The following is a 24,128-nucleotide window of genomic DNA, read 5'->3' on the forward strand; positions in this document are numbered from 1 at the left end:
TTCTGGGAGTTGACCACCCTCCCGTGGTTTTCTGACGGCAGTCCCAGAGCGCAGGAGCGGAGGAGGACAGGAGTGAGTTGTGCCCCTGCCCCAAGCTGTGGAGCATCGTTTCATCAGTGCATGGCAGGGGAGGTTCCTGGGTTCTTGCAGATCCAGCCTCTTCCTCCTCTGCACCTTCCAGCTGACCCTGTGGGCAGGTTTCCTCTTACCAAATCCAGCTCCTCCTCAGCCTGTGCTTTGTTTAATCCCATGGCTGTGAACAGTTCATGATCTATTAAAGAAAGAAGCCAAAAGGTGGGAGGGAGAACAGCCAGGGGAGGTGGCCCTGCTCTGCAGGGCAGTGATACCTGGCAGCCTTTGGAGCAGCCCAGCCCCTGCACTGCTGAAACGAGTTTCTCCAACTGTTGTCTTTTCTCAAGCAAATGAAATCGATGCTCTCAGACCTATAGTTTAGGGCCTTTTAGACCTGCAGACCTCCTCTTCCTCCCAGCTGCTGGGAGGCTGCAGGACCCCAGCCCCAGGTGGGTCTGTAAAGCTCTGCCTCTCCTTGCTTCCAGGCCACTTGCTGAGCACTGCAGAGGTGGAGTCGGCCTTGCTGGAGCATGCTGCTGTCTCAGAGGCCGCGGTGGTCAGCCACCCACACCCCCTGAAAGGCGAGTGCCTCTACTGCTTCGTGACCCTGAGAGATGGCCATGAGTTCACCAAGAACCTGGCAGATGAGCTGAAAAAACAAGGTAACAGCAGCCAAATATTTGGGAGGTTACGTGGCAGGGAGAGGCAGAACAGTGCTGGGCGGGTGATGGAGGGGTTAAGGGCTTGGGTGCCTAAACGAGGGTGCGCGTAGTCTGGGGAATGCAGTGTGGACAACTGCGACAAGGTGCCCCCTCTGATTAGAGAGCACGGCTGGCAAAGACTAAAATTAGTTCTCCCAGCCTTTGACTGCTCATGTGATGCCACCTCTACCTCTTGGGAGCTGGCAGCCATGTGAAGGACTGGGGTACCTGGCAGGCTTTTGTTTGCAGCAGTGCTCTCCTGTGGGGACATGGCTCCCACGGCTCTCCCTGGCAGATTGCAGCTTGCTGTGAGGGTTGTTTGGTTGCTTTGGGGTAACGCTCTGGGTGTTTGTGCTCTGGTCTCAAGGGAGCTCTTTCATTGCCACAACAGGCTGCAGCATTTAATACATGAAATGGACCCATGGCAGTCTCTTCTCTGTAGGAACCCAACGGTGAATCAGCCCTTGCTCTATCAAAATGGCAATAGTAATTGGTGTAGCCATTACAGGGGTCTCTTGAAGGTGGAGAGAATTCAGAAACGAGCACTCTTGCCTTTGGGAAGATGTGCTTACAGCCCCATTGGCATTGCAGGTCTCGCCGCCCGCTCGCACAGCCCGGAGGCTCGGATGCAGCAGCCCTAAGTGGTGCCCTGCCATGTTCCCTGGGTGCTGGGCTCTGCATGTCTTAACTTGGTCATCCTGCCTGAAAAGGACATGTGTGGTATCTCCTAGTACCTACAATGAAAATTTTTTTTTTTCAGTCAGAGAAAAAATTGGACCGATAGCAACGCCTGATTACATCCAGTATGCCCCTAGTCTGCCCAAAACCCGCTCAGGTAAGGGGCGCAGTGACAGTGCTGGGGACGACTGAGCAGTTCCTGCCGGGGGGGGGAAATAGGCCCCCAATTGCTTGTCCAGGGCCACTCAAATTTAGGGGAGAGCAACCTCGGGGCAAGCAGGATGCTGCAGGTCTGGGCACTCCCCACTCCTGCTGAGGATGCTGAATTGATCCTGACTCCTGCTTCCCTTCGGCTGTCATTACAGGAAAGATTACCAGACGGATATTACGGAAGATTGCCAAAAATGACCAAGATTTGGGGGACATCTCCACCTTGGCAAACCCAGGCATCATAAAACATCTTTTCAACAACAGATGTGACACAAAACAGTAGCTGCATGACCTGTCCCTGCTGAGCAGAACTGTAGCAGCAGCAGTGTCCTGAGGAGCAGGTCCCTTGAATAACCGCTGTTTGCCCTGGGAAGGAAACCTTCACCTCTTGGGTTGAATGTATGAACGTTATGAATGAGGGAGGGCTGGCTCTGGAGGCCATGTCTCTAGTGTGTCCATGCCTCGGAGGAGGGTGCGCCTCGTGTTCCGGATGGGTGTCATACCTCTGAGGTTCAGCCTCGTGCACAGAGGGATGACTCCTCCTCCCTTTTCAGCACCTCATTCTTGATTTTTAATTTTATTTGGGGGGGGATGTTAATTTTATGTAATTGAGAGGCCCTGGCATCTTGCGCACAGTGGGAAGGAACTGTGAGGGTTGGAGGAGAAGTGGTGCTGGAGTTACTCAGTGCAGGCAGGAAAGGGAGGTGCAGCTGCCACTGCCCACATGCCAGCTAAGCTTGCTTTTCTTTGTGGAGCACTGCAGGAGAACTTAAACACGCTCACATCGTAAGTGTACAGCTGAGTTTTAGTCTTGCATCCACTGTCCAAGCCCAAGCTAGCAGAGGGAGTGGGGCAAGGCTCAAGGGAGCACTGGGCTTTAAAGAGGGTTTTTGAGCAATTTAGTACCAAGATTTGTTGCTTCTGAACTGCATGGTGCCAGCTGGTGTGTTTTCCCCAATCCAGGGCCCTTCACTGGCCCTGGACATGAGAGGGACCCTACATCTGGTCTGGCTGAAGAGTCTTGGGCTGATGTGCTCCACTGCCACCAGCTGAGGGCTGAACTCGGGGGCTGTGCAGCTGGATGTGCTGCCTTTTGCGTCCTGGGGCTGTTGATGCCAAAGGAGGGAGGGGAAACCAAGCCCTGCAGAGGCCCCTGTCCCACTGCAGGTAAACCATGGGCTTGGGTTATAGTGCACCATGACCATTGCTACAGCAAAGAAACCAAGGCAGGCAGGGCTGTGTTAGTCCTAGATGATGTTTTCTCATCAGGAAAAAAGTGGTGGAAGATGTTTAACATGGCTTTATGATGATGAGTGGAAAAAAACCCTAACCTCTAGCCCAAGAGCCTGAACAACACAAGGGTATTGCCAGAGCCCTTCTTCAAATGAGTTACATTTAACTCCAGTCAGGGAGTTACCTCCTTTGTACTGTCCCTATGAAAACTGCATGTGAGCTGTTTGATTTTGCACTTAAACCAAAGGAGAAATGGGCTTTAAAACTTGCTGCAACAGCTGTTTTGGTGAGTGCCAACATCCAGGCTTTACCTGCAGACTGAGCTGACTTTGGGCTGGGCTGGAAAGGTTGAGGCAGTTGCCTCAGGGGCTGGTTGCTCAGGGCAGGTGTTGGGTTGTCTCATCTCTCACCTGCTGCTCCCACCAGCACAGCACCTGTCTGGGATCTAGAACCTCAGCACCTGCCTGTGTCCCCTGTGCCCCCACAGCTCTGTACCAGTGGCTTGGCCACCTCATTCCCAAGGATTCCTGCATCATCTCTCCTCCTCTGTTACTTTTTGTTCACTATGTAATTTTGGCTGGAAACAGCTGGAATTTTATGCAAAATGGAATAAAATTCAAGGAAACAAAATGGAAAACAGGCTTAGAGTGTGCACATGGCGCTTGTCTGCTGTTGAATCAAGCGGCAGTGGGTGCTCAGAGTGCTGTACTGTAACTGGGGTAGGCTGTTGGGGAGAGGTGTGTTACTGCTGGGGTGGTGATTTTTCATAGACTGGGCCTTGCTCTTTGCCTCAGTCTGTGCTGCTGCCCTGCACTGGGGAGAGGGCAGAAGCTTAGTGTCAGGCTGGAGCCTGTGCCTCAGTTTCTCCCTAGTCTCCAGCCAGCATCAGTCCACAGAGGCTCAGGGAAAGCATCATAAACCCCCTTGTCTGGTCTCCAGTGTTGCCTCAGCTCTGCCTCCTCCCAGGCTGTGTTCCAGTGCTGTCCTGCTCCTCCAGCTGCAGCTCACCTTGTGCTCTTGGTGCCCGCTGCTCCAGCACAGGCAGAGCCACAGCCCTACGCTGGGGGTGCCTTCTCCCTCCCCGGCTGTGCTGGGGCTGCAGGGCCAGGACACATCAGCAAGGAGAGCAGAAAGCAGGGGTGCACGGCTGCCACGCCTGGCCAAGGAGGATGCAAACACCTGCCCTTTGTGTCTCATCTCTCAGAACTGGCGTTAAGAACAGCAGTCAGATTGCACATATGTTTTAATCTCTAGCTGGGCGTAATCAACCCCCCAACAAAACACAGGATCAGTCACACTTACAGAACTGAACTCCTCCCAGGGTGAAGCACAGTGCTGGCAGCAAGGTGCTCAGCACAGCTCCACCCTGCTGCTCGCTGGTGTCACGGGAAGGGCAGAGCTGAGGCTGCCTGGGTGCTCCACCATGGCGCTGACAGAAAGATGCATCGTTTATGCTTCCCCTTGACCTGCTCAGCTGAGAAGGAAGAGGCAAAGGACCTTGGGAAGGAGACCCTCACACTGCTCCCCAGCCCCCACTGCTGCACGTGAAACCTGGAGGGAGACATCTCACCATCCGCTGGGGCTGGTCCTGCTCCACCTCCAACTCCTCTGCCTCCTCACCACAGAGCCCCCAGTTCCAGCCCCCACCCAGGCCCAGCACTGAAGTCAGGGCTCCCCAACACCACTCCGGGGCTGTATGTGCCACAGGAGAGGCCCAGTGCAGGACTGAGGTGCAGTGGGGTGCACTGGCACAAGCCCTGGGGGACTGGGGGTTTCTCCACACGCTGGCTATGACACAAGGCTGCAGGGGGGGGTGGGAGCAAGCACAGCACTCCTATTCTGCGCTGCTGCCCACCCTGTGCAGCACAGGCACTGCCAGGGATGGGTACCCAGGCCCACAAAGCAGGAGTTGGGTAAGGCAAAAGCAAGCAGAAGGCCCCTGAGCAAATTCCACCAGGGCAGCTGCCCCTTGTTCAGGAACCCCAAGGATCCTCCGGGCAGCAGCAGCAGCTGAAGGAGGGCAGGAGGGGCCAGGGGCAGGTGAAGCTGGGTTCCCCTCTTTAGCCTGGAGGCACTGAGGTACTGGGCTACAAAGCCCACAGATGAAGGGTGGTACTTGCACATCCACCTTTCTCTTCCCATTCCCCAGGCTTTGGGTTTCCCTGTCTCCAGAAATAACGCAGCATCAAGGAGCACAAAACTGGGAACAGCGTGAGTGCCTGTGGTGGCACATTCCCCCTTCAGCTTTGCTGTACATGCCCCTGCCTGCAGGCCAGAGCCCAGGGAACACCCAGAGCACCGCAGTCCGGGGGTGGGGTGGGGTGTGTCAGCGGGACATGCAGGGGACAGGGCCACCCGAGCAGGCAGAGCAAGGGGGTCCCTCCTTCCTGCAGAGGAGAAGCTGGGGCTGGCACGCAGGACATTGGAGCAGTCATGTCCACACAGTCCCTCCTCAGCCCCCAACACATCAGACCTTGGTAAGCACACCCTGCGGAGAACAGCCCTGGGGCAGAGCAGCTCTTGAGGCAGCAGAGCAGGGTGGGTGGCAAAGGCATCACCTCCTCACACCAAGTACGGAGTGTCCAGCACCGCCACTCCCGCCGCCACCCCGCCGTCCGCATGCTCGACCGCCTTCGTCCGCAGGAGGTGGCCAGCAGCCCTGTTCATCACCATCTCCTTGCCCTGTCTGCAAAGAAAAGGGCAACTGAGCACCGGCACAGCAGAAAGCTCACGGCATTTCATTTTGGACAAGGGGATTCATGTTCCCTGCCACAGCGCAGGGCACGTAACCAACACAAAAAAGCCCCAGGGCTCGTGCAGGGGCCTCTCTGCGCCTGCCAGCAACAGTGCCCTTCCTCAGCTGGGCCGTTCTGGTCCGATGTCAAGCTCTGAACACTGCCAGAGTACATTTGTTTCTAAAATTGTACAATAAGGACTTCAATTTATAAACTATGCAAACATTTCTATGGGCCTATGAGGGTTTTAAACAAAAGCAGCAGCTATTCAGGGTTGAAGACGACCCCATTAAGCCTTCAGACATTTCTGAGATGGCCAGGGCTTCAGAAAAGCATGTGGCTGCATCCAGAACCCGAGAAGTGCTCCCAGAAATCAGGAGTGAGACACACCAGTTTCATGTGGCCATTACACCAGTATCTGCCAGCACCAGCTCTGCAGTTTTTCACCAAGTTCTTTGGCAGCAGGTACGGAGCAGCAGTTCAGCATCTGAACACAGTGCTCAGAGCGCTGCTGACAGGGGCAGAGACTGAAGGGTCACGTCTGTCCCCTGTACCTCCACCTCCCCAGAGACATCTGCCTGCTGCCGGGCTGAGCCATCACAGAGAGGAAAATGCTCCCAACCCAAGTGCCCGCTGGAGCAGGTAACCACCCTGCAGCGGAAGCACATTTCTCACCTGACGTAGACACCAAAAATACCGAGCTCTGAGATGCACTCGGATGCTTGTAGGGGACTGTGAGCCCTCAGCAAGTAATTCATTGCTGGCTGTGGTTTGATCTTATCCATCAAGATGTAGGAGGTTCTCTCAGGGCTGTCTCTGATCTTCTCCAGAACCTGCCTGAGCTCTTCACCATAGAGGTTGTTCCCTGACAACAAAACCACAAGTCGAGCACTTCCCAGCACAGCAGAAGCCCTTGGCCCCAGCTATGCAGCCCCGGCAGCTCAAACAGACCCAGCCTCTGCCTCCCCGTGTGCTGCCTGGGCACCTTTTATCCCTCATCGCAGGACCAGGAGCCATCAGAGGTACTGCCCCTCCTGGATACAGCACGAACCGTGATGAAAACCCACAGGGACCCCGTCCAGCTCCTACCTCCACCTTCTCGCTGTGGCTTCAGCACAAACCGGTCGGGGTCAGCGATAGCCGTAGCAGCTATCTTGTCACCCTCTTCACCCTGGCAGGAAAGGATGAAAACAGCAAAACATCAGGGAGGAGCAGCAGCTCCTCAACAGACCCCTCTGAGCGGGATCAACAGGGTCCCCCAGGGACCACAACAAAGCCCCCTCATCACCTTAATCAAAGAGAAACATCACGCAGGCCAAGCACACGCCTGCACATTCGCTCCTGCTCCAGCCCTGCCCACACTCACCACGTCCAGGGAATAGAGTCCAGCAAATGTTGCTCTTATTCGAGCAACAGCCTCGGCACGGCCAGGCAGTAATCTCTCCAGCGTCCCTGGCCGGCTCAGCTCCTGCTGGACCTTCTTGGTGCCTGCGAGCTGGGTAGCAATGTCAGGGCACTTCACCGCCCTCGATCTCTCCAGCAACAACCGTGCCTCCCAGTTCTGAGACAGAAAGAGATCAACCATCCCATCAGCAAGGAAAAAACCAAGTTTTCTCCACTCTGTTCATATGATTTGTCTCCTCCCTCCCTGCCTGGCCAGGATGAGGGGTGGAACAGCACTCCGAGACAAGCAGACATGCATACACGGATTTCCCACCACCTCTGGAAACAGCACAGCCAGGTTACTCCACTGCCTTTGCCTGCACCGCCTCCCCAGCTTGTCCAGTGCTGCCACCTCCAGACAACAGCAAGATCCGGTCTGTATTATTATTACGTGCAGCCTAACAGTCCTAGTAGAGGACAGCGTGTGATCTGTAGATCAAGCCTAAACCCTTTAAGCAGGTGCTAATACCTGTGTTAACTCATATTGTACAGAAGCAATTCAGTGCTGTGGTAAGAAGTCACCACAGGAGTGGTTACTGGAGAAGAAAGCCACTTATTTTTCTCACTGCACAAGTGCCAGGGACATCCACACGCACTGCAGAGTCACAGCTTCCCAGTGCTACCAGCCATGCCACACACAGGACTAACCCCACCCAGGACAGGACTAACCCCCCTGAGATCACAGGGCGTTTCAAAGTGGCCGGGTAAGGCCGCAGCGCGGGCAGCTTCTGGGAGCAGAGCGGTCAATACTGACCTGCTGGTCGTAGTTCTTTGGCACGTAGCCCTCTCTGTAGTACACCACTGCTACTTCCTGGCCGTCCCTGGAACAGAAACCAGAAGCATTTACAGAACCAGCTCAGTCCCTGCCTGCCTCTGCCCAAACCCCCCCAGCACCAAGGGGGCTGCACCAGGGTCAGGCAGGCAATGCGTTACAGCATTTGCCTCCTCTCCTTGGCCTCCTGGGCTGTTCTGCTCCGGGCCAGCTCTGCCAGGGAAAGAGGAGGACTCCAAGACCTGGCTCTGCTCCACGGAGCCCCAGCTGGCTTGTCCTGTCCCGAGACACAGGGATCTGACACCTGGCCTCTGCCCTGACTAACCAAAGTCTCAATAATTCAGGCACCAAGCCCAGCAGGGAAGTAAGAACCTAATTTTTTTAACAGCTTTTGCCCCTGGGAGCCAGGCCTGGGAGATTCTAGAAGCTGGGAGGGAACAGGGTGCTTCTCTGGTGACAATTCAAGGCAGGACATCAACTCAACCACCTGCCCAGACACCAGCACACCCCCAGCACCGCACCCCCGAGCTTTGGCCACAAATCTGTGCGTGTGGACAGGGAAAGCAGCACAGAAACTGCTGGCAGGCAGGCAGTGTAACTGTAAAGGCATTCACCAGTAAGAGGAGGGGATGCTCTGGAGGAAGTACAGTGGATACTTTCCCCTTAAATGTCTGGCAATGACAAATATATTTGTTAATTCAACACAGCAGAGGCACCAAAGGTCAAACCGTGGAAAAATTAGCCTAACTACAGAAAAAACATTGGCATGAAATCATGTCTTCCTTTAGGTTGCACAGCTCCAAGCACATTACCCTGGAAATAGGACAAATGTCACACTTGGGACCAACTGGGATCACTTGGGAGCCTGCGACCTGCACGCCCTGACCTCGACAGGGAGCGGGCAAGATGCTGAGTGCATCCAAACCCAACAGATACCACACGGACATGTAATACCTCCTCCTCTAGCACCAATAACCCAGCCCAAGTCCCGCTGGCAGAGCATCATGTGAATGGTAAGCAGTAAACATCTTTGTGGGATGTTTCATCCACAGCCAGGACTTTTCATAGCAAGTGTATGTGGAGGAAGTAAAGATCCTACAAAGCTCCGAAGGCTGCAGCTTGAAGGAGGGAAATATGTTTCCAGCTGTAAGGGACTGATGTGTGCATGCCAGATCTCACCATTGTGAAAACAAAATCACTTCAGCTCTAAGGGAAAGCAGCAGCAGTCTGGAGTACAGAAGAGAACTGCTTTACTCAGAAAGTCACTATTTACACTCAAAACATACCACCAGCTTTGGTTGCAAATTCCTATTTGCAGCCCTGCGTGCCCAACACACGACCAGGAACGCGCACCTTGGCTCATACTCACATATACAGCCTCTTGGCGTCATCCAGAGACCCCTTTTCAAACACATCTCGGAATCGCTTCCTGATGACCCGAATATTCCTGTGAAGAGAGGAGCAGGAGAGTCACCAGGCTGGGCAGTTATTAGAGCTAGAAATCACAGGTGGAACCAGGGGCTGCAGCAAGGAGGGTCTGTAGGTTCCTTCACAAATAACCTCAGGCTTTGTACTATGGAGCAGGAGGCATCCTACAGGCTGAATCAGTCCCTGTTTTCAGCACCTGATCTATTCTCCAGCCCAAACACTGCAGGAAGCAGAACATGTGCCCAAACACCCTGAATTTTTCCATACTTAGCTTTCATCTGCTGAAGTGTTTCTAAGAGAAGTCAGTATTTTGGGTTTTTTTTAATCCTACACAACAGATTCATTCACTGTTGGCTTCAAAGCCACAAGCTGCAGACAGACACTTCCTGCATGTTTGATCTCCTTCACGCTTTACAGTCCTTCCTCCACACAGCGGCAGTGTGGACTTGCTGATCTGGAGACACGGCGAGATGCAGCTCCCACTGCTCAGGCTCAGGGCTAGATCTTGTCAAAACCCTTCCTTCTTCCAAGCTCTTTACCCCACTGCCGCGTTGCTTACTTTGCCCAGATCTTTCACAATGGGTTTGAAGCTTCATTATTAAGCTTTTATGAAACACCCTGTGTCCCAACCCAAGACAGAGAGCAAGCAGGACGCTCATTAATCCCACTCTGCTCCTTATTGTCTCGTCTAAGAGACTTGGCCCACAGAAGAGCTACCACTGGTGCAGCTCTGAGGTCTACACAGGCACAAAATCAGCAAGGAATCAGCCCTGGAGATCAGAGGCTTTGATGGCTGCTGGTATTTCCAGCAAAGAGCTGGTGAGAGGCTTTGGGAGGTTGGTGAGAAGATGAAGGTGGGTGCTGAGGCTAGGCAGGAGGCCAACGAAGGAACACTGAAGACAGCTGTATAACAGAGCACAGAGAAATCCAAGATAAAGGCTGCCCTGTTACATACCACAATGTGCCCTCGCACAGTCCCAGAAACTATAAAGTGTTTTGACTTTATCCTTGAGTAGGTGACAAAGTAAAAAGCAAACGGGTTCCGCACACCTCCATCTTTCCCCAGCCTGCTCCTGCGCTCCCCTCCCGCTGCCACGCCGTGCCTGCTGGAGAGCCTGGAGACGCCCCACAAGCTGCCTTGAGGGAACCACCACGATCTGGCAGCAGTTTGCTCTGCCTCCCTTCTCCAAAACTGTACCATCTCCTTCCTTTCCCATCCCAGAAGAATTCAACCTTTACCTGTTCCAAAGCTCATTTTCTACACATCGCTGATCAAAAATGTTCCTCTGGACTTCCTCCACCAGAAACATCACCACAGCACTGGAAGAGATACCAAGGACATCATTGAACCCTGAAACACTCCACACGCACCCAGAACCACCACCTTTTGATCTCTGCGATTCAGGCTTCCTGCACTGCTCCTGCTTGTTTTCTGCAGTGTTTCTAAGGGTCAGCATGCAAATGGAGAGCAGTACTGATCCTGTGTAATTACTGAACGAGTGCGGGGCATAAGCACAAGGGCAGGAGGAAAAGCTCTGTGCAGGGCTGTTGAAGCACACAACTCCTCCAGGGTCCCTCTGCACCTCTCTGCCTTTGCGACACAGCAGCCCTGCACGCTAAGACAACCACACTGCTCTTCTCAGGGTGCCACAGGCTTTGAGAGCAGCTTGACTAGCAAACAGACATTTTTCAGAAAGTGCAGTTTCAAAGCCAAACACGTGCATCCCCAGGGGAGACAAGATAACCCAGCCTCCAGCACCTCCTCTCTCCTTACCTTTGAGAGCCGTAGAGCTCCCAGGCTTTCGCAATACCCAAGGCAAGGCCTTTCGAGGGGTTGTTGGGCAGCAGGTGCGACGCCTCCTTAGACTTTCCCAGCACTTTCAACACCTGCCTGTGGGGGGGGGAAAAAAAAAAAAAAAAAGCTGTAAATGCCATGACAGCCCCCGACCAGACCTATGGAGCAGGAGCTGGGAGAGCACACAGACACGGAACGCAGCAGAGCATGCGGTACAGCTGCTGCAGCGCAGACCAGAGACGCTCCCTTACCCGTGGACAGCCGCAGTGCGGGAGGTGAGGCCTCCAAAGCTGGCAGCAATGGTGTTTATTTCTATCTGCTTCAGAGCCGGTGTCCCATCTACCCCACAGTCAAACATGTAATCAGAGCGGTTTATGCCTAAAAACACAGACTGAAACAGAGGGGAGGTGAAATGGGTTCTCCTGCTGCCTTTAACTGCAAATCCCTCTGATGATCTAATTTCAAAATCCTCCTAGGGCAGATCCAGTCACCTCCATTTTGATAAAAACCTCTGCAAGACGTGCCTGTGGGTGCTTTGGCCCTTGCTCAAGGCCCACAGCCCTCCTCAGTACGCCAGAGGAGTTAACAACACTCACGAGAGTAAAGGAGCCTCTGCAGTGACAGCCTGTCAGACGCAGGTCCCGACATGGCACACGTCCTTGCACTCTCCCGAGGCTCCCAGAGGACAAGGACAAACCATATTAAATCCTCCCAGTCAAGGCCACCAGCACTAACCAAAGGGCATGACTGTCAAACAGGGCAAGGTCCTGAGCTCACAGGCTGTAACCGAGACATTGCAGTGTCAGGAGCGACCAGCCTGACTACAGGACGGTTCAAAGCCCACGGCAGCAAGCTTGCAGACAGAGGCCAGGCAATTCCCCTGCCATGCAAAGGGGCACAGCAGTCCAGAGCTGGGGTCTCCTGCCAAGGTACCTGAGCCAAGCCTTCCTCCAAAACTTGCATGTGGATTCTGAAGAGCTGAGCTGTGAAGTCGTCTACCTTGATGGTGCTAGAGAGAAAGACAGAATGGATCAGACCCCTTACACTGTCACACAGGAACAAGAAAATTAATTCCTCTCCAGAATTAATAATTAATTCTCAGCACAAATAGCAAGGGCTGTGGCTAGACCTACAGCACTGTCAAGCATCTCACCGTGAATGCACTCTTCATCAAGGGCCACAGCACATAACCATAATGCAAATCCAGTTTGCTCAGCACAGCCACTCTAGGAAAAGCACTGCTGCACACAGGTGACTTTCATTTGCAGGGCAGAGAGACAGCACAAGCAAAAGCAACAAAACGCAGAATTCTGCAGATACAGGAAAGAAATCAGAAGCCTCTCTGTGCATGCACACACAGTTCACAGAAAAAGCTTCACAACCTTCATCAAATTCCCCCTGTTCTGTTCAGCTCCAAATCCCACAAGCTGCAGTGCAAGTGCTTCAGTGGCCCTGCTAGAGTAGGCCTGACTTTACTGCAGGGTCCCAAATCCCCGAGTTAATTGTGAGCAGCACCTCCAAGGAGCTGCCTGGAGATAGTGTGCAGGAGGCGGCACAGGGCAGGCACCTGAGTGCACACAAGCCCCAGGCACTGCATTCCTCAACCACAGGTATAAACATGACCCCACAAGCTCTGGTTGCAGCCAGCTCTGGAACAGACGAAAGCATTAAACCAGCTCTGAGGGGCCAGGCTTTAGCAAAAACAAAAAGGACAGTGGAAAACAGCCTCCTTTGCTCTGTCCCGGTGCCAGAGTACCAGCAGCACTTGCGCAGACAGGCTACACAGAATGGGCAGCAGGAAGGGAAATGAGTTTTGTGGAAGCATCAGCCCTACAGCCAGGGATGGCTGCTCCAGCCACAGATAATATACCCAGCAGAGTTCACGGGCCAGAGCTGACCAGTCCTCCAGAGCTTGCAGGTCACCTCCCCGGCATGGCTGGGAAAGCAGGGGACATGGGGCGACTGCTCAGAGGTAGGGGTGGGGGAAGGAATGAACACCTTCCCTTCATAACTGTGGGCAGGCAGCAGAGCTGGTGGTTATTGGATAGTCACAGGCAGATGCAAAACGAGAGTAAAAGAGACTACTAAATCCAGGACTCAAAGAAGACTCTGGCAATTTGAATTTAAGGCCCAAGCTCACAAGTAAGAATTCACAAGATTGAAACACTGGCAAAACTGAAGATCATTGCAGGGAGTCAACTCTTGGCCAGATGTCCCATCTTCTGAGGCTCAAGCAGACCTCAAAACAGAGACTTGATGGAAATTAATCTTAGGAAAAATAATGCAGCAAAGGAGATAATGTCTGCAGAGGACAGAAGCACCCACGTCAGCTTGAAGGACATGAATGGAGGGAAGGTAGGAATGCCTGAAAGGTGGTAAATGCTTTGCATTTAAAATATTAAAATGCAAGGTGCAAGAAAGTTACCTGGCCAGAGTATGTTCCAGAAATTCTTTGTTTTGACTAATAGCATCCACCAGCAGGTTAAAATCTTGCTGAACAGCGTACGCTTGTTCAAACAGGGCACTTGGTACTGCAGATGGGAGCAGCGTGAAGGGAGCATAATTCACCACCTGCAAACAAGGATGCAGCAGCAGAGCAGTCAGGTCTAGGCAGTTTATGTGGGGCTAAAGAGGTGCTTCCTCTGCTTGTCTGAAGGCTGAAGCCACCCCCAGCCCTCCTCAATGCACCCTGGACAGACAGATGGCCTTAACCCCGCTGACCCCTGACTTTTGAGGGCTTTGCTTTACGAGCCACCCACGGGACTCTGCGGAGGCAGGAGCAGCTGCTGCAGAGCTCAAGCTCGGCTGAGTGCTTCACTCTGAAGGACACTCTGTTTCCATCTTAACTGAAAAGCACTGTCTCCAAAACACCTGTTTCAGAGAAAAGGTGAGTTTGCCAGTCCTGGGTTTTGGCCATCCTTTGATCCCTGCCTACTGAGGCCATGGGGTGACTCTGGACCCCTGGCTCACTCCACAGCTCAGGCACAGAGCCACTCTCAAAGCCAAAACATTACACAAGAGAAAAGTTCCCAATTCACCTTGATTTTTACATGAGACATGGGTCAGCAGCAGCGTGTTTCGCCTCTCCTCCCAGGCTCCCTCTTCCTCTCACCCTTCAAGGTTCCCTCAGAGCCCTGATCTGACCGTGGCATTGACACCAAGGAGCAGCCCTTGTGGTGGTGCTGATGGTGAGACAGAGACCTCTCTCCTCCTACCTCTGCCAGCTCCCAGCACAGCTGCCTGCTTGCCCCCAGACTCCTTAGGGACCCATGCCCAACAGTGTCCCACCCATCTTGCATGTGGGTACTGCGTCCTCTGAGACCCCTCACAGCATCCCCCTCCAACATGCTCAGCACCCCAACAGCACCCCCAGCCCTGCCAGAGATTCACCAGGGGCAATCCCACACATCAGCCACCCCCATCCTCGCCACCTTGTCCCAGGTATGGGGCAAAGGCTGACTTTTAGCTGGGAGCACGCCAAGACCAGAGGCCTGTCTGAGAGACACTCCCCTGGTTCAAAGGATCATACAGGTGGTGAGAGGCTGGGACTGGGATGAATTCCCACCACCACACACATAGGGCTCCTGGCAATTTCCCAAACCTTTCCAGATCTATCCCCCTTCTTGGAAAAGGGGAGCTGTATGGCAGGGCTGCCTCCTGGGGAGATGCACTCATCAGCAGGACAGGGTGCGAGTTACAGCCCCCCAGGCTGGTCATGCTTCAGCCAGGCAGCTGGGTGCTCGCTGCAAAGCAACGCACGCTGACGAAGGCTCGGCAAACCCGGGGATGGCAGCCGGCTCCTCCCCGTGCTCCTCTCGCTTTGCTGACTCACACCCTGGCCGGGAACGAACACGTCCCGTGACTCCGCGCTGGCACTCACATCCGAGGCGTTGGGCTCGCCCTCGGTCCGCATCAGCACGCCTTCCAGGAGCGCCGCGTCCACGGCCACCGACGCGGCCTCCCGGATGGCCGGCTTGTCGCGCAGGACGTCCTCCCACGGCGCAGCCATGGCCAGCGCTAAGGAGGCAGAGCAGAAGTCACCCACCCGGCCCCCGGAGCCTCGCCCTCCCCCAGCGAGCAGCCGGGCCTCGCCCCCTCAGCGGGCGGCGGGCAGCCCCGCCGGGGCACACGGAGCCCAGCACCAGCCCCGCTGTCCCGCTCAGACCGCGCGCAGCGTGAAGGCGCCTCCACACCCGCAGCCGAGCCCGTGGCCTGTCCCGGCCAGGCAGGGCCGAGCACCCGGGCCGAGCCGTGCCTCAGGAGCCGGCACGGCGGGCTGCCACGGCCCCAGGCTGCGGCTTACCTCAGGAAGGCCCATGCGGCACTGCAGGGCCGGGCCGCGACACCCCCCCACCAGCGCCGCCCGGCGCGCCGGGGCCCGGTCCCCCGCCCCTCGCTGGGCCACGGCCCCCGGGCCCAGAGCGGCCTCACAGCCCCTCACCTGCTCCCGCCGCCCCGGCCCGCCGCTCTGGCACGCCCCGCCCGCCACCAGGCGATTGGACAGGCCCTCCCACCCTCGCCCCGCCCCGGACATGGATTGGCAGCGCACGCGACCTATCAGCGCGGGGAGGTGACATCACGGCGTCCCAGCGCAGCTCGCGGGGGGCGGGGATGTGGGCGGAGTCGAGCCGCGCATGCGTGTCTGCAGCGGGGGCGTGCGCGTGCTGCCCCAGAGCGGAGCGCGTCGGCGGGGGGAGGTGTGACGTCACTCTGCGACGTCAGGAGAGGCTCGGGGCGCCCCGTGGGGCTCGGGGAGGGGACACCGGGGGTTGCCGGCCCCGCGGCGGGGGGTCAGGCTGGTGACACCCGCCCTCTGCGCCCAAGGGCGATGCCACCGGGTGCTCATCCGCGGGGGGGGAGCTCAGAGCCCCCTGAGCCACCGTCACGCCGGCGGTGGAAGCCCCAGCTCGCCGGTCCGGGCCTGACCCCCGCGGGCAGACCCCCCCTGCGGGGAAGGGTCAGGGCTCCACCGATTCTGACCCGCTGCTCAGCGCCGGGCTCTACTGCCCGTTCGGGCAGGGGGGGACCCCCTCAGGCCTGAGCGCCCATCTCGAGCCGCACGTTGCAGGGTCGCTCTAAGAAAACTGAACTAGGAGAAAGCTGCTGTGTGTTGTGAAGCGAGACGTCTGCCGTCACAAGACCTCAGTCGGTGAACTGGGAGATTCCAGTTGGTGTTGTCCCTCGGAGGCAGCGTGCGGCAGGGCGGGCAGAGCGCAGGCAGCGGAGCATGGCGCTTTGCACGTCGGCTTGTTGGCGCTTTCTCTGGCACTGGAGCTGTGTCACGCGGCGCCTTCGCGGGAGCTGAAATTGGCCCTTTGCAGGCTGTGGCGGACAGAGGAACCGTGGGAAGTTAAAGCACCTGGGCTGAACTGATACTTGAACAACTCCATCTTTCTGTAGCTCGGAATGCTGAGAGCCTGGGTGCGGCTGGGCACGGGGGGCTGCCACCACGGTCCTTCCGGAGAGCCCCAGCCTCTGGAGGAGCCACCACAGTTGGTGACTGTCCCTCCAGGGAGCCCGCGGTGCTGGGGCCCAACCTCGGGGTGACCATCAGCATCCTTGCAGACGCACAAAAGGGAGATCTTGCAGACCTCTGCCTTTCCCACAGGAGGGAGAGGCTCCTCTGGAGGAGAGCTGAGGAGACACCCCCGCTCCATTTGATGCTATCCAATTCATTTGAAATTATCCCGTCTTGGAGGGACCCATCAAGCCTGACAGGCAGTCCTGAGGAGCTGGGCAGGCCAGCTCACCCCTGCTCTGCCTTTCCTTTCCTAGAGTGTCTTGGTGTTTTCACCATGGAGAACTTGTAACCTGGACCTTGGTTTAGCGTACACTGCAAACCACCCCCAGAGTACCTACTGCAAACCCCAGCATCATTTCTGAGGCTGCTGTGAGCCAAAAGCAATGAAAAACACCTTCATGTTAACTCGTTAGCACTTTCTCTTGTACTGGAGCTGCCTCATCTGTTGCCTTTGCGGGAGCTGAAATTCGCTGTTTGCAGGCAGGGGAAGACAGAACTGCAAGCCTGGCTTTGGAAATTAAAGAACCTGAACTGAACCAATGTTGGAAACATCTTCATGTTTTTCATTTCTTAAACATCTTCATAGCCCACATCCCTTTGCTGCACTGCACCAACAGGACCTGGAAAAGGGGGTGGCTGGGGGTACCTAGGTGCAGCCCCACTTCAGATGTCCCCGCCTTGTTCCCAGAGAGGCTGTTGAGTGCACCTGGGTGTCCCCAGGGGGATGTCCCCAGCCATGTGCTGTGCCACGGTAGGGAGGCACTCCCGAGTCCCTGGCGGTCTTCGGGACACCCTGCGGCATAATGCAAGCTGATATTTTTCTCCCACTTTAGATGCGTATTTACACTCACTTTGTCTCAGTTCATCAGGAGATAGGGTTGCTCTCTGCTCTCGTTTTGGATAGATCCAAGGCTGGGGGCTGTTCTGTGCCTCTTCAGTTGAGTACATCTGGTAAATCTCAGATTTCAGAACAGTTTCATGTACTTGCAGGACATTCATTTCCCAGCAATAGGGCTCGAAATGGTGGTGTGGCAAATCAAGAGGGTTATTTCTGCAGGAATGTGTCTGTATTAGGAACAGATAAAATTTGTTTATGTGTAAATAAATCCAAACCAGGTCCTTCCTACTTTTTTGTTTAAATATACAGAGGAACTGTCAGTCATACCTCGCTCTGCCCATGCAATAAGTGTAATAAAATGAAACAACCCTAACATGTTTGCTAGTAAGGTACCATCAACACAACAGCATACGTAGAAAAAATATTTGTTATCATCACAAGGCAATCATTTGTGTACCTACTGGAGTAATATAGTTACTTAAGCATTTTCACAGCGCATTGATGATATAACTGTGAGGCTCCAACAAAAGCAGTGGGGCTGGACTTGGTTTGTGACCTGCATTATGAGTGTTTGAAATTGTCAATTGCCGGTGAAGAGAGGGTTGTGTGACATTTGTGTGTAGCCAGCAGAATAACAGCTGAACACCAGCCTCAGATCTGCATCTTTATTTGGACTTAATTTTTCACTAATGCAGCTTCGGGAGCAGAACGAGTAAACCAACATATGATGTTTGGATCCTGTGATCACAAAACTGGGAAATTGTGAATTATTTCATTGACTCTAGTGTGTTGCCTGCCGATACTAATTTTTCTGTCTGCTCTACCACTGGGCATTATCTCAGACATTTCCTCACACCAGGGAATGAGAGAGGGAAGGGGCTGGTCTCTAACCCAACCTCCTGCTTACAGTGGGACCATCCCTAGCACAAGATCAGAGTGGCTGTGGCTTTACTTAGCCAAGCCTTGAAAACCTCCCAGGATGGAGACCTCTCCATCTCCTTGGTGACCTGTCCCAGGGCTGTAAGATGTGTCACTGGACTGCCTGAGAGGAAGAGCAGATCCTTTCCTTGCTTGGCTACTGACTTGAAGACTTTTTGCAAGTGACTTTATCCTTTGCCTCTGTTTCCCATCTGCCCTAAAGCTACTGTTATCCAGCAGCAAAAGCAGCACCAAGTCTGGAACTGCACCAGGGCCAAGCCCTGCACAAAGCCCTTCACCCTGGAGCCTGTCTGTGTGGGAGAGTCCCAGACCCATCTAACCTGCGGCGAGGCTGTGGGTGGATTAAGACTATATATATGCATACATACATATATATTAGCCTAGAGCACGGCAGCTGGGGAGGGTGCCAGGCTCACACACACACGCAGTGCTCATACGTGCGCTGCTCATGCTCTCACACACACCTACACCCTGGGGCAGCAAGGGGGAAGCCCCAGGCAGGGGCACCCCGCAGTGGGACGCACTAAGGGGCGGGTGCAAAGACAGCCTCCCACCCCGGGACATGCCCGCCCACGGTGGAGGGATTTCTCCAGCAAGCACTGGGCAATGCCTGTTGTTACACCCGGTCGCCCTCCACAGATGGATCATCACGGGTGGCCAGGCCAAGCTGAGAGACAACCGGCTCTTTATCCTGTTACCAGCGCCAGGAGTTGTCCAGGTCATTGCAAGCCTCTCAGCTCTGCTTTGAGATCTATCTCTGAAATAAAGCTCTGTGACTATAGCTCTCTAATGCACCCACCTTGTCTCTTTTCTGGACTTGGGAGTTAGTCCTACTGGCTTTTTCCTCTCTGTCGTCCCTTTGATCAGTAAATGTGGATTCACACCTTAATTAATACAGATCCAGGCTGTGAATTTGGAAGCGGTCTGGTGATCCAGTCTTGTCTTGCTGGAAGACTGCTCTGTGCCAGGAGCCTGCTTAGACCCCCCGCAGGGCAAGGGCTGTTCGCCCACGTGTTGGTCAAGGGATGGAAGTGAGAAACAAAGTCCAAGAGTTTTAATGACTATGCAGAAGGACAGAGTTAGCTCAAACAGAAGCATTTTTCCTCTCAGTCCTCGGTCTTGGCAGGGTCCTGAGCCCCCCCTCCTCTCTGTTTCCTCTGAGAGTCTGAGAAATGGCATAAGAAGCTTGAGTTTCTAAGCAAAAGATTGCAAAATACGGTCCGGTTTCATCGCAAAAAGTTGGAAAAAGGTGCTGCCCTGTCCTTGGGAGTTCCCAGAACAAATGCACCCTGCTCAGACTGGGAAAAGTCTTTTTATAGAGCTGTGACTTGCCTTTTCTTTCTCCTTTCCAAATTCAGTCTGGAGAATGAGATCTTTTCAAAGTAATCCAGTAGCCGGGGGAGGATTTGTACATGCAGATAGCCCATAATCTCTGCTACAGCGTAAGAGAGCTGCAATGCAGCTCAGAGAAGGTTAAATGATAAAAAAATATGGCAGACATGGTAAGTATTTGGCATGTTACATGCAACAAAAGATGAACAACAGCAACTGGGACATTATCTTTATTTGCTAAAAATAGAGTCCCACAAAGTTTAAAGAAAAGCACTTTATACTTGTAAACCTCTCCTCTGGCTGCTAAAGAGCCTTCAAAGATGGGCTTTGTGGCTTTGGGATGTCGCGGCCCCTTTCAAAGGCTGCTCAGGGCTCAGACAATTGAAACTCAATACAACATCAGCCACAATGGGGGGGAATAAATAGTTCTGACATGACCCTGCTTTTCTCGCTCAGCAGAGACTGACGTGTGAACAGGACCTTTGTGACAGGTACGTCCCACACACAGCCATGTCCCGCAGCTGGGATGCCCAGGGCACAGCCCAGGTCCCCCAGCCGTGCAGGGCAGAGGCAGCCCAGCACCGAGGGCACTGGCAGAGCCACCAGAAAGCAAGCTGATCGTTGCCCACAGTGCTGCTGAGCTATGCACGGGCATTTGATACACTGCAGCTGACGGGCCGGTTGCAGAGCTGGGTGCCTGGCTGCCCGTCTGCGCCCTCAAAGAATTGCTCATCAACCGCACGTGGGCACACTCGCTTTCCCTGGTACCCTATAATGGAGGCAAAAAAGACCCAACCCAAACCCCAATTCTCCTTTGCTCTTCCAGCTGCAAAGAAACCAACTTAGCCAAGTCTGAGGTTTTGGCCAACTCTGTTGTATCTCAGGATATTTGTGCATTAATGCAGAAACTCATTTTTTGCAACAGAGTAGTACCAAAGCCATTAACTTGACCCCTTGAGTGGAGGTGATGATGTGATGTTCGTCACCAGCCAAATAAAGAGAGAACAATAGGGCTATTTTCATGGAAGAGAGTTCAGAGGGCTCCCCGGGGAGCCAAACCTCTTGCTGGGCCATCATGCACAAGAAAAACAAGGCAGAGCTCTTGCACCCTGGCTTCTCTGTCGTACAAATACCAGCTTCAGCCAGGGCATGAAAGAAATCTATTGTCTCTAAGGCCGTATTTCGATGCGAAATGCTCTGGTAAGGCCAGCAATCTTAAACCCCCACATGTGTGCCTATTGTTTGAAGTGCAGAACAATTGAAGAGTGCTCTCATGGGCTAAAGATAGAAAGGCAGCTGGTGCTGTCCTTTTCCCTGTAACTGAGAATAAAACAATGCCCAAGTATTGTCTGCATTGCTGGAGCGATGACATTGGACTCTCTGCCAAGAGAGCATCTAAAAGATCAATGAAACCCGGGTTATTTATAAACGGGTAGTGTCATTTCTTCCCCAAAGTAATTTCACTTCCTTAGCTTTTCCAGCAGGCCTTTCTGTGCCATGAAGTGGCCATGGAGTGAGGTATAAATAACACCGAACCAGGCTGCAAGAGAGGCAGCAGGACCAGCTGGTGGAAAACAAAGCTGCCGTGCTGAACCTGCATTTGGCTGCTCCTTCACTGCCTCGAGCTGTGCCCAAGCTTCTGCAGCACCGAGGTGAGGACCAGCCACGGATGCTGATCCCCTTCTGCCGGCGGGGAGCAGGTCCCTGCAGATGCAGCCCCAGCAGCCACTGTGCTGGCTGTGCATGACCCAGCAGCTGGTCCCCCAGGGCCAGAGTTCCCCCAACACCAGGACTTGCTTCCTTCAGGAGGTTTTAGGGAGGTTTATTTCATGCACTGGCCAAGAAACAGGTGGTAGCACGGGCTGTGTGTGTGTGCCCAGCTCAGCTGCTGTGCTGGGATGCTTAGGGTAACCCTTGAGCCCAAATGCCATGGGACAGAGCCTTGCTTAGGGACAGGGGACATCTTGTAGGGGAAAGCTGCTGTCTGCAAGGTGGAAACCCACCAGGGTGTATCCAGACTATAGAGTGGAAACCTGGAATCGGACATTCATTGCAGTTTGGAGAAAGAAAATCCCATCTTGTCTGATGGGCCACAGTGAGGTAAGAAGGTGTCCTGTCGTGATGTGAGGACATGCAGGAATATTGCTCCCTCCTAGGTGACAGCCAGTCTTGAGAAAGGTCCAAGCCTACCAGATCCCATGAAGAACTCTGTCTGTTGCCACTCCAACTTGAAAAATTGTCCCTTGCCATGAGATAGACTGAGCTCGATCTGTGAGACTTGATGACCAAGTACAGTGGGGAGGACAAGCGGAGCAGTGTCTGAGCCTGCAGTGGGCAGAATGCTGGGTCAGTGGGCCGGGAGAGCAGAGCCACGTCCTTCATCGGGCCAAGGAAACAACTGCTAAAGGCAAACAGGTCCCAGCCCAGCGCTTATGTCCTCAACACCACCCTCGTCTAGTTTCCCATGGAGCGAAGGAGAAGGTGCATGAGGAGTGGAGAGAGCAGGGGGCTGTGATGGGATTGTCCCAGGGACCAATGCTCTGTGAGCGGCTGGTTGTGTGGGCTTGGCGTGTGTGCGCAGGACACCACCCAGCCTCCTGCTCCCAGATCTCAATGTAGATGAAAACTGATGCAAAACCAGAACAGCGAGGGCACTGCCAGGGCAGATCCTGCACACGGACTGGCAGAACCGCATCCTGGCTCTGGTTCTGATCAGTCTCTGTGCTTCCCTTGCAGCCTCCAAGGCAGCTCTTGGTCATGATTTCCAATAGCAACTGTATGCCAGGGTCTGTCCCGGCAGGCCAGCTGCAATTAAGGTGCTATTATGTATTCAAATGAACAGAGCAAGATTTTCTTTTCTCTCATTGTTTTGAAGTACATTGCCAAAACCTCAAGCATCTTCACTGAAGGCTCACATGTCCCTGTAATTTTTGCAGTGTTCAGTACCACCTTCATTCCTAAACAGATGCTTTACAGTGGCAATTCCCAGAAGAAAACCCCTCAAACATCAAAGCTGGTAAATTCAACATGAACAAGCAAAACCTCTCCAGTTTTCCCAGTCTCCAGGTGATCTCATTGTCTCCATGCCCACGTGTGACCTCTGGACACTAATTTGTCACGTCCTGTCTCTTCCAGGTACTTTCTCAATCCCGATACACTCATTTTGGAGCCATCCTGCATGTGGTGTAAGCACAGTGCCTGGAGGGTCAGCCACCAGCATGCCCATGCTGCCCAAGCCTCATGCCATGGTGAGCTGTGTACCACTGCACCGAGGAGCTCATGGTGCCAGCAGCTTTACGCATGTTCATGAAGGGTTATAGAGCAGCACTTCACCCCCAGCCAAAACACAGCCAGTTCAGGACAGCGGGATGTCTGGGCATCAGGGCACATGTGCTGGGAAGTGCCCAGGGACCTGTTAGATGAGGGGATCCAGTGCTCACCCCATCCCAAGCCCCACAGGAGCATCTGCCTTTTGGGGTCCCTGCAGCGGCATCACTGCTGCACCCATCTCCTGCTGGTGTCGAGGGGTGCGTGGAAAGCTGTGATGTGGTGGTGGCTGCTGTCTCTCTTGCCCTGGTGGAACAGGGCCGTGGGGATTTAGGGGTTTGCTTTGACAGGGCCAGGCTGAGCCAGAGGGACGCTGTCAGACAGGCAGCGCTGGCCTGTCACCTCCGCCTGTCTCACTGTAAGCAGACATTCTCACTCGATGGAAATATGCCTGAAATAGCCCCTCCACAGATTGTCTTTATCTAATCAGCTGCCTTCGCACTCCCCTCCAGTGCATTTCAGGGAGCTGATAGCAGTGATATGTTAAGTGTGGAAACCTCTAGCAAACTGCCCAACACATAGAGTAATTCTCCTTCCTGCCACTTATCAGAGCCTGCTAATGGGAAACATTCCTCCTGGGGGTCGGGGAGCAGCTGGGGGATTTCTCTGGAGAGGACGGCTGAGCCCCTGTCACCCTCCTGGCTCTCCAGGGCTGTGTAGGAGCTGATCCAACCACAAAATGCTCATTGAAGGGGCAGCTCTGCAGTCTGGTGCTGGTGGTGTCCTGTCCCATGAGGACAGGCTTGTCCAGTCCTTGGGGACATGGCTGAGGAGCCCCATCCTCTTCCATCGTATCATGGGACACCAACATCAAGCACAGAGCTACAGGGGGGAGAATGGGGGTCCCTCAATGGTCAGGGAAGATATTCCCACTGCTGAGGATGGTTGTGCAGAGCCGGTGGGACCTTTGGGCAGACTGTTCACTTTGGGCAATAGTCACCTAAAGCAAACTCCCCTCTGCTCAGGCTAAAGCCATGGGCTCCTCATTGTGCCCATGAGGTTTTGTGGGAGGCCCACAGGAGCCCTCTGCAGCCACTGCCCCACTGAGGATGCCCCGCCACACCTGTCTGGGCAGAGCACAGCTCAGGCCTTGCCAGCAACATG

The 24,128-nt window shown here is 54.3% G+C and overlaps 2 protein-coding genes and 1 long non-coding RNA gene across 6 annotated transcripts in view; 1 reads left to right on the forward strand and 2 right to left on the reverse strand.

The window, feature by feature from the left end:
- Positions 1 to 3,531, forward strand: part of ACSS2 (acyl-CoA synthetase short chain family member 2) — a 35,058-nt gene extending 31,527 nt beyond the window's left edge. For both annotated transcript variants that reach the window (XM_074888737.1, XM_074888738.1), the window contains 3 exons: positions 558 to 734; positions 1,534 to 1,608; positions 1,817 to 3,531. In XM_074888737.1, coding sequence (XP_074744838.1) covers positions 558 to 734; positions 1,534 to 1,608; positions 1,817 to 1,944 — 380 coding nt within the window. In that variant the 3' untranslated portion in view covers positions 1,945 to 3,531. The remainder of the gene's footprint in view (positions 1 to 557; positions 735 to 1,533; positions 1,609 to 1,816) is intronic.
- Positions 3,532 to 4,119: 588 nt separating this feature from the next.
- Positions 4,120 to 15,546, reverse strand: GSS (glutathione synthetase). Of its 3 annotated transcripts, XR_012631482.1 has the most exons (14): positions 15,509 to 15,546; positions 14,948 to 15,084; positions 13,493 to 13,638; positions 12,001 to 12,076; positions 11,319 to 11,458; positions 11,047 to 11,163; positions 10,512 to 10,592; positions 9,214 to 9,291; positions 7,827 to 7,893; positions 6,996 to 7,190; positions 6,719 to 6,800; positions 6,305 to 6,494; positions 5,368 to 5,580; positions 4,120 to 4,368 (listed from the first exon to the last, which is right to left on the reverse strand). XR_012631482.1 is itself a non-coding variant. In XM_074888739.1 (13 exons), the coding sequence occupies exons 2-13, from the start codon at positions 15,074 to 15,076 to the stop codon at positions 5,457 to 5,459; spliced, it is 1,425 nt and encodes a 474-aa protein (XP_074744840.1). In that variant the 5' UTR covers positions 15,077 to 15,084; positions 15,509 to 15,546; the 3' UTR covers positions 4,120 to 5,456. The 3 variants fall into 3 exon arrangements, 2 of the variants coding, with proteins under 2 accessions (XP_074744840.1, XP_074744842.1); XM_074888739.1 differs by having other exon boundaries at positions 4,120 to 5,580; XM_074888741.1 differs by lacking the exon at positions 15,509 to 15,546 and adding an exon at positions 15,371 to 15,487 and having other exon boundaries at positions 4,120 to 5,580.
- A 1,585-nt stretch (positions 15,547 to 17,131) lies between these two features.
- Positions 17,132 to 19,247, reverse strand: LOC141951722 (uncharacterized). The gene is made up of 2 exons (XR_012631436.1): positions 19,165 to 19,247; positions 17,132 to 17,653 (listed from the first exon to the last, which is right to left on the reverse strand). It is a non-coding gene; the product is annotated as an uncharacterized LOC141951722 (long non-coding RNA).
- Positions 19,248 to 24,128: the final 4,881 nt, after the last annotated feature.

This window comes from Strix uralensis, chromosome 18, assembly GCF_047716275.1.
Source record: "Strix uralensis isolate ZFMK-TIS-50842 chromosome 18, bStrUra1, whole genome shotgun sequence".
In the NCBI taxonomy this organism is placed as follows: domain Eukaryota; kingdom Metazoa; phylum Chordata; class Aves; order Strigiformes; family Strigidae; genus Strix; species Strix uralensis.